This window comes from Dermacentor variabilis, unplaced genomic scaffold (genome assembly GCF_050947875.1).
Source record: "Dermacentor variabilis isolate Ectoservices unplaced genomic scaffold, ASM5094787v1 scaffold_22, whole genome shotgun sequence".
NCBI lineage: Eukaryota > Metazoa > Arthropoda > Arachnida > Ixodida > Ixodidae > Dermacentor > Dermacentor variabilis.
The window spans coordinates 9,686-18,818 of record NW_027460390.1 but is presented as its reverse complement, the minus strand read 5'-3'; the positions used below and the strand labels follow the sequence as shown (position 1 = coordinate 18,818).

The 9,133-nt window shown below is 51.5% G+C and overlaps 1 protein-coding gene across 1 annotated transcript; it reads left to right on the top strand.

The window, feature by feature from the left end:
- The first annotated feature begins 496 nt into the window (after positions 1-496).
- LOC142568589 (uncharacterized) lies at positions 497-4,296 on the top strand. Its single transcript, XM_075678468.1, has 4 exons — positions 497-802; positions 1,679-1,808; positions 2,879-3,005; positions 3,993-4,296. Exons 1-4 carry the CDS (start codon positions 497-499, stop codon positions 4,294-4,296), a joined length of 867 nt encoding a protein of 288 aa, XP_075534583.1.
- Positions 4,297-9,133: the final 4,837 nt, after the last annotated feature.

The following is a 9,133-nucleotide window of genomic DNA, read 5'->3' as shown; positions in this document are numbered from 1 at the left end:
TCTTGTCGCAGCAACGAAGACGTGCAGCACTGATGTGTAAAATGGCAAGCGGAAAAAGAGAATTAGATTCTCATCTCTCATAATATTGAACTACCCAAAAGCCCTGCGTATCATGACGACGTACACCATAAAATTTCAAAGCCGTTAGCTGCTATTTCAGCAGCAGTAGCAGCGAACTCATTAGATTTGTTATAACTGCAGTGTTCTTATCATTTCTCAGTTGAAGTCTACAGCTACACGTGCCAATCTGGTTGCCTATCTTAAGTTTTCTTAGTTCGTTTCCCTTCCACTCCTTCCCTAACCTGTCTTTATATTCCGACGTGCACTGCAAGTAAGCGCCCATTCTTCCAGCTTGTCAGCGTGTGTCTGCCTCACCTGCGTCAAGCGCAGTGTCCGACTTACGATGTAACAGTGGCGACGAGAAACGGAAAGCAAAACCCCTGGCAAAACCTTGAAGCACAGGACGGCAGCTACGCTACGGGGCGACGACTCGACGATGGCACACCAGCAACTGCCCGACTTCGACGACGAAAGAGACAACTGGAAGGCCTATGTTATCAAGGCAGAGGCATACTTTGAGGCAACGGGCGTGAAGGAGCCGGCAAAGAAACGGGCGCTTTTGGTGGCAGCTTTAAGCACGCGCACCGTTCAAATATTAGCAGGACGAGCAGCGCCGAAGAAGCCGAATTCTTTGGCGTACGAAGACTTCGTGAAAGTCTTGGACGAGCTTTTTGATCCCAAGCGATATGAGATTACCGAAAGCTTTCGCTTCTTCAACCGCTGCCAGCTTGACGGTGAGTCTGTTCAAGAATTCATTACTGAAATTCGTCGAATTGCGGACAACTGCAATTTTGGTACCATGCTAGACCGAATGCTACGGGATAGAATTGTGTGCGGCATAAGATCGAGTGCACTGCAGAAACAACTCCTGACAAAGAAAGATCTGTCCGTAGAGGAAGCTGAAACGATGGCACTGTCGGCTGAAGCTGCAGATAAGGACGCCAATAATATGGCCGCAGACACGTCGGCGGTGCTTAAAATTAAGGCGCAGTCAGCCTCAACGAAAGAGGTACTGGCCGAATGTGGGCGTTGTGGCAGCATAAAGCACAACAGTAATGCCTGCCGTTGGAGTAATGCTCGTTGTTATCACTGCGGTCGACGTGGTCACCTAGCAGTAAAATGCCGGAACGAAGAAAGCGCAAGATCTCGAACTCGAGAAGGAGCCCGGGGATTTCGTGGCAGAGTACTGGCGGTTAAGGAAGGGGAGACAGATGAAGACATAGAGGATAGCATGCACATTTGGACGCTAAAATCGACGCGGGAGGTAAATGTGAAACCCCCAATGCGATGCACCTTCACATGGGGAGGTGTGGACGTATCAATGATTATCGATACGGGTTCCCCGGTCTGCGTCGTGTCCCGACAGCTATTTGAGCAGCACAAAAACACTTGGCCTTCGCTACGGCCTCCACGCACGCAGTTATCATGCTACCTCGGAAAATTGCCAGTTTTTGGAGAGCTCCTCTTGCCGGTGTCGTACGGCAGTACAACTGTGGAATGCACATTGGTGGTGCTAGATTGCCCCGGTCCAAGCTTATGTGGTCGAGACCTAATTTCCCTCCTGAGCAACGCAGGCTCCCCCGTCCTCAGCCTCTCAACCAAGCCGCTGACCACACAGCCGTCTACCACCACGCAGGTCACTGCTGACGTGTTTGCCGAGTTTCCAGATGTTTTCAGCTCGGATCTGGGCCTCATCAAAGGACCCGCGGCACACCTACAGCTGAAGGAGGTAGCCACGCCCAAGTTCTGTAAGGCTCGATCTATTCTCTACGTGACAAGGTATCTGAAGAGCTTGATAGGCTCGTGGAATTAGGCGTCTTGTCAACAGGGCCGCATTCCGAGTGGGCTACGCCAATTGTACCCGTCCTTAAGAAGGACGGCACCGTTAGAATTTGTGGCGACTTCAAAGTCACTTTAACTTCGGCATGTTAGCTGGAGCAGTACCCATTGCCAGTAATCAATGACATGTTCGCGTCCTTAAGCGGTGGAAAACATTTCAGCACACTAGATTTACGTGACGCATATAACCAAGTCCCTCCTGATGAGGCATCGCGCCAGTTATGCGTGATTAAAACGCACAAAGGTCTTTTCTGCTACAACAGATTACCTTTCGGCATTGCCTCTGCGCCAGCCATTTTTCAACGCAGAATGGAAACAGTTCTACAAGGCGTATCAGGCGCGCAAGCTTATCTGGACGATGTCTTGGTGTCCGAAAGAGCAGGAAGTGACGACGTGCTAAAAGCCGTTCTACAGCGTTTCCGCGAGAATGCTGTTCAACTGCGCCTCGACAAATGCAAATTTCGGCAAGCGTCCGTTACATATCTCGGCCATCGAATCGATCAGCACCCAATAGAAAAGCATGTCGAAGCTATCACTGAAGCTCCTAGCCCGAGAAATGTAGCTGAGCTTCGTTTTTTTCTTGGCATGATCACTCTCTACGCAAAATTTTTGCCGAACATAACATCTCTGCTCGCTCCACTGTATCGGCTGCTGGAAAAGAACAGACATTGGCTCTGGGAACAAGAGCAACAAACGGCGTTCGATAAAGCAAAACGGTGTTTGCAGCAAGCAGGTGTGTTGGTTCACTTCGACCCTTCACAACCGCTGAAACTAGAGTGCGACGCATCGCAAAAAGGTATCGGCGCAGTGCTTTTTCACATGAAAGGGAACGTCAACAAGCCTATCGGATTTCGTTCAAGGACATTGTCGAAAGAAGAAAAAAATTATTTGCAACTTGAACGTGAAGCACTGGCCCTCGTATTTGGAGTAATGAAGATTCGTGATTATCTTCTAGGCCGAGAATTCATCCTGGTCACAGATCACCAGCCGCTCCTGGAGCTGCTGAGACCGGATCGGCCCACTCTGCCTCTGGCTGCTGCTCGCATACAACGCTGGGCGCTGTATTTGGGAGGATTTAGCGGCAAGTTACAGTATTCGCCATGCAAGCAGCTCCTGAACTCGGACGCGCTTAGTAGGTTGCCACAAGAAACTTAGGAGCCAACCACGGAAGGGGAGCCACCTGACTACGTTCTGGCACTCGTATGTGTCCAGGAGGCGCCAGTCTCGGTAGAACTGCAGGCGGTGACGGCAGGTGACGCAGTACTTTCAAAGGTCGTGCAGTACACAAGAAACGGGTGGCCTCCAAGCTCTAAAGCATTAAAACGTAGCTTACTCCCCTTTTACGACCGCAAACTGGAACTGTCATTGGCCCACCGTTTGCTGTACTGGGGCCGTAGAGTTGTCATTCCAATTAACGCGCAACATAGAATGCTGCACATGTTGTACGAGACACATCAAGGATCATCGGCGATGAAATCAATCGCTCGGTGAGCTTTTTGGTGGCCAGGAATGGACCGCGACATAGAGCAACTGTCAGCGGGCTGCACAAGCTGCATCCAAAATCGACCAATGCCGGCATCTGCTCCGCCAGTTAACTGGCCGACCTGCCAGGAGAACTGGTCAAGAGTTCATCTAGATTTCGCGGGGCCAATCAATGGAAACATGATCCTTGTTCTCGTAGATGCTCACAGCAAATGGATTGAGGCCGTACCAATGAAACAGGCGACCACATCTTCAACTATTACTTGCCTGCGCAGCCGCAGGTTCGGCATCCCTCGCACCATTGTTTCAGATAATGGGACGCAGTTCACTAGCCAAGAATTTACTGATTTTGCGAACAACAATAACATAACCCACCTGCGCACGGCCGCGTTTCATTCACAGTCGAATGGCCTAGCAGAGAGCGCCATCCGAACTGTTAAAGATGGGCTGAAGAAGATGAACCAGGGCAGATTAGAAGATTGCCTTTGCAGACTACTTTTCAACTACCGGAGAACACACCTTGCATCGGGCAAATCTCCTTCGGAACTTCTTCTTGGCTACCAAATCCGGTCCCGCCTCGACACATGTCTTCCTCCTTTGGTTGCAGGAAGATCGGGAACATCGGATGACTGGACTCTTGCACCAGACACAAATGTTTACGTCCGTAACTTTGGTAAAGGTGATAAGTGGAAAATGGGCACGGTAAAGTCAGCAGACGGAGCTAGGATGGTGACAGTGGAAACGCCTGAGGGCCTCGTTCGGCGACACATTGGTCAAGTTCACACAAGGAAAGATCCAACGGCTACCCAAGGCTACAAGGAAAGTGAAAGCTCGTCCATCTCGAGAACTCCGGAAGAAACTTTCGGAGCAAAGCCAAAGGCAAAAGCCGAAACTCGTGAAACATCCCCACCATAGCGTCAGTCATCACCCTAACCCCTGGACCCACAAGAGAGAAACGGTGAATCTACAGCGGCCACGGAACTCCGACGCTCAACACGAGAGCGCAGACCTGTGCAGCGTCTTCAGTATTATTGATGGAGAAATGTTATAACTGCAGTGTTCTTATCATTTCTCAGTTGAAGTCTACAGCTAAACGTGCCAATCTGGTTGCCTATCTTATGTTTTCTTACTTTGTTTCCCTTCCCCTGCTTCCCTAACCTGTCTTTATATTCAGACGTGCACTGAAAATAAACGTCCATTCTTCCAGCTTGTCAGCGTGTGTCTGCCTCGCCTGCGTCAAGCGCAGTGTCCGACTTACGATGTAACAAGATTGCTGAAAATTTTTTTCTTACAACGGTGAAAAAGTACACCACCCTCAGGCACTGTGAAAATCGGCTGATGCGAAGATGTCATTGCTACTTTCGAGAGAGGCTGTTCTTGGTTAGTTACCATTTGAAAGCATAACACGTACGGTAATGTTGGAAATGTTTACACCGCGACGTAAACTTTGCACCCCACGGACACGTCCGACACAAACCTGTCTAAGACGCACCACATACACATGGAACTAAATTCGCTTTGCTCGAGATGATTCTCGAAGTGATTGTTCGAAGCTGTAACAGACACAGTGAGGCGCCGCTGCCGTCTTATCACCGAGTATCGATGCCACCCACGTTCACCTTTACAAGCAAACGTATTCGCTCGCGTTCCAGGAAGCTACAGGTAAGTTCTCTTCTAAAGCCTGTCCTGTACAAACCATCGACCCGATTGTCTAAACCCCATCTTCAATTGCCAAAACTTTGAGAGGTTCGAGCGTCCTCCTATGTCATTTACCTCTGCTGTAGTCTTCGAGGGATCCTGAATCTACAGCTCAGTGGCTGTAGTTGTAGCTGAGTAGCTAGGTTTTTGAGCCTGAGGTATGCAGGAACGCTGGTGTGCCAACATTTTAGTGCACGTTAAAGCGTTGTCGTGGACGGAAGTATTCTAAAACCCTCTACTACAGAATATGTCAGAGTCCTGTGCGCTTCAGGAAGTCAAACGTTATCAGTCATCCCCTGCTAAACAAGAGCTCGTGGGTCGAGATCCCGGTCGAAGAGGCCTGTTGTAATCGCACCGTTGGTACGAGTTGTTGGGAACTCGGCGCTGACGCCCGTTGTTGCACCTGGGTCGCAAGCCCCAAGGGTAGCGTTGGCCTGGCGGCCTGGGGTACAACTGGAAGCATCCGAAGGTCCCGGCAAAGCATGAGTCGACTGGTAACAACAAAACAACTTGTTTATTCTAACATCGCACAGAGTTGGCGGTCAGGTTGACCGAAGTAGAGAGACGGGAGTGCACTTTACTCAACAGAAGAAATCGGAGCCCCTCTTTTTGGCGTCCGGGGCCAGCTGCTTTTATACTCTCGCAGTTGAGGGCAAGAAGGAACCCCTCTATAGACGGGCACGTGACGGTGCCGCTCGGGCACAATGGGATAAGGTGGCGCAGCGTCGTGTCGGCGCCACTCGGACCCCCCTTGCTTCACAGTTGTTGGGAGCTCCTCTCCCCGGCTGCCGCGCTTCGACAAGCGTGGGCACAATGGGAAGAGAAGGAGGAGCAGCCGTCGTGTCGGCGCCGCTCGGACCCCCTTGCTTCACAGTTGTTGGGAGCTCCTCTCCTCGGCTGCCGCGCTTCGACAAGCGTGGGCACAATGGGAAGAGAAGGAGGAGCAGCCGTCGTGTCGGCGCCGCTCGGACCCCCTTGCTTCACAGTTGTTGGGAGCTCCTCTCCCCGGCTGCCGCGCTTCGACAAGCGTGGGCACCAATATGCACATACACTCACACACGCACATGAAGACACGTGGCATCGGAACATGCCTGGACGCGCTTGGCGGGGAGGCGTAGCGGCGGCGCCGAACGGGCCAAAATGTCTGCCGCTTTGTTGCAGCCGCGCCGGCTAAACCGCGCGTCGTAGGCGAAACGTAACAGACCGCCCCGCCGGGGGAAGGAGATCCCGATGGTCAGGGGACTGCATCCGCTGTCCGGAGGGATGTCACTCGATGATGCTCATAACCGAAGTCGGGCGTCACTCGACGTTTCTTGAGCGCAGCGCACAGAGAAGGCCTCGTTCTCTCGTTCAGGTTCGCACAGGACACTGCAAAGTGACTTCGGGAGAGTTCACATTTTTGTTCTCGTTCCCGGCAAGCGTTAGAACTACGCTGAAACTCAACCGCTCAGTCAGCAAGCACGGCACAACCCTCACTAAGCCCTGCCAGGCTCTTTCCCCTTCTATACCACTACCTAGTTCCTTACAGTAGTCTAGCAGCACTTAGAACGCGTCCACAAATTGGAAAATTGCACTAGAAAGCATGTCATCACTTTGAAACACTAAACAAAAGCAATATGTTAAAAATCCTGCCTCAGGAAGAAAAACATCAGTAACAAACAATTTTGAGGCTGATTCCTACGTTAGGGGCTTCGACTTAAGCCATCGGCGTTACCGTTGAGACTCCCCTTTTTATAACGCACCTCAAAGGAATATTGTTGCAAAGCGAGGCTCCAGCGCAGGAGGCGGCCATTTTTGGGAGAGATGGTCTGCAGCCATTGGAGAGGGCAGTGATCCGTCTCAATGATAAACCTCGAGCCGGCTAGATAGCATGACAATTTCTGAACGGCCCACACGAGACATGCACACTCTTTCTCGGTGGCGCTATACGCCTGCTCACGACTGGTCAGCTTACGACTAGCATACAGGACGGGGTGTTCTACTTCTCCATTTTCCCGTTGGCACAGTACAACGCCCATGCCTCGCTCACTAGCATCGCACTGAACAATGAACCCTTTTGTATAGTCTGGCGATCGTAGCACAGGCTGGCTTGTTAGGGCACTCTTTAGGGCGCTAAAAGCTCTTTCCTTTGTCTCGTCCCAGACGACTGTTTGGGGCTCTGTTTTTCTTAGAGCATCCGTCAGGGGAGCCGCGATATCAGAGTACCTGGGGATGTACCTCTGATAGTAGCCGGCGACACCTAAGAACGACCGAATATCGGTCTTCGTGCGCGGTTGCGGAAGTCTCGCACAGCGGCCACCTTTATTTCAGAGGGGCGGCGACGACCCTGACCAATCACGTGACCGAGGTAGACAACCTCGGCCTGTGCTAACTGGCACTTAGGAGCCTTGACTGTCAAGCCCGCTTCGCGCAGGCGGGTTAGCACTGCCCGCAAGTGTGCCATATGCTCAGACCAGGATGCGGAGAATATCGCTACGTCGTCTAGATACGGTAAAGCGAATTCTTGCTGTCCCCGCAACACTTTATCCATGAGGCTTGAAAAACAGTATGGCGCGTTCTTCAAACCAAAACTCAACACTTTAGGACGGAATGTTCCCATTGGTGAAATGAACGCCGCATACCTACTAGCCTCTTCTGTGAGAGGAACCTGCCAATAACCCCTGACAAGGTCTAGGGTGGAAATAAACTGAGCGCTACTAACTTTCTCAAGGCGCTCCTCGATGTTAGGGATCGGATAAATTTGATCCTTAGTGATGGAATTAAGCCTGCGGTAGTCGACGCAAGGACGAGGTTCCTTGCCCGGTACCTCAACTAAAATCAAAGGGGAGGTATAATCACTCTCACCTGCCTCAATAACACCGAGCTGTAGCATTTTCTTTACCTCAGCTTCCATAATATCGCTCTGGCGGGATGACACCCGGTACGCCTTGGATCGTACTGGCTCTGGGGAGGTAAGTTCTATGTCATGAGTAAGGACAGAAGTCCTACCAGGCCTCTCAGAGAACAGACCTTGAAACTCTTGTAAGAGCTGGTGTAGTTCGGTTTTCTGCTCACGCGACAGCGATGCTCCACTGACTAAGTCACTAATGACTTGACCGGTGTCTTCCCTGTTCGTCACTGAGCCTAGTCCCGGAAGCTCGACCGGAAGCTCTTCAGGAACGTTTACCATCATGCACACTACTGCTTCCCTTTGTCTATAAGGTTTGAGCAGATTACAGTGGTAAACTTGCTGTGCTTTCCGCTTTCCTGGCAGACTCACCACGTAGTTAACGTCCGACAGTTTCTGAACAATCCGTGCTGGGCCCTCCCACTGCACGTCGAGTTTGTTGTTTAGCGTTGTGCGTAATATCATGACCTCATCGCCCACCTCAAAACGACGGGCCCTGGCTGTCCGATCATAATAAACCTTGGCCCTCTGCTGGGCCTTTGCCATTGCTTCACCTGACAACTCCTGTGCCCTTCTTAAGCGTTCGAGGAGCTTAAGCACGTACTCCACCACGACTGGGTCGTCGCCCCTGCCTTCCCACGATTCTCGAAGCATGCGAAGCGGAGACCGAAGCGAGCGACCGTACACCAGCTCAGCTGGCGAAAACCCCGTAGCCGCATGCGGCGCGGTCCTTAATGCAAACATCACCCCAGGCAGACACAGCTCCCAGTCAGTTTGATGTTCAAAACACAAGGCTCTCAACACGCGCTTCATGACGGAGTGGAGCTTCTCAACGGAGTTCGACTGTGGGTGGTACACTGAGCTGTGTAACAGCTTTACCCCACACCTTTCGAGAAAAGTTGTCGTCAAAGCGCTAGTAAACACTGTGCCCTGATCTGATTGGATTTCCGCAGGAAAACCAACTCGCGCAAATATGGACAGTTGTGCATTGACTATCTCAACTGAGCTGAGTTCTTTAAGCGGCACTGCTTCAGGGAACTTTGTCGCTGGGCAGATCACAGTCAAAATGTGTCTGTACCCCGTGGCTGTTACCGGCAGAGGTCCCACTGTATCAATAACGAGCCGTCTAAAAGGCTCCGTAATGATAGGTACCAATTTCAACGGCGC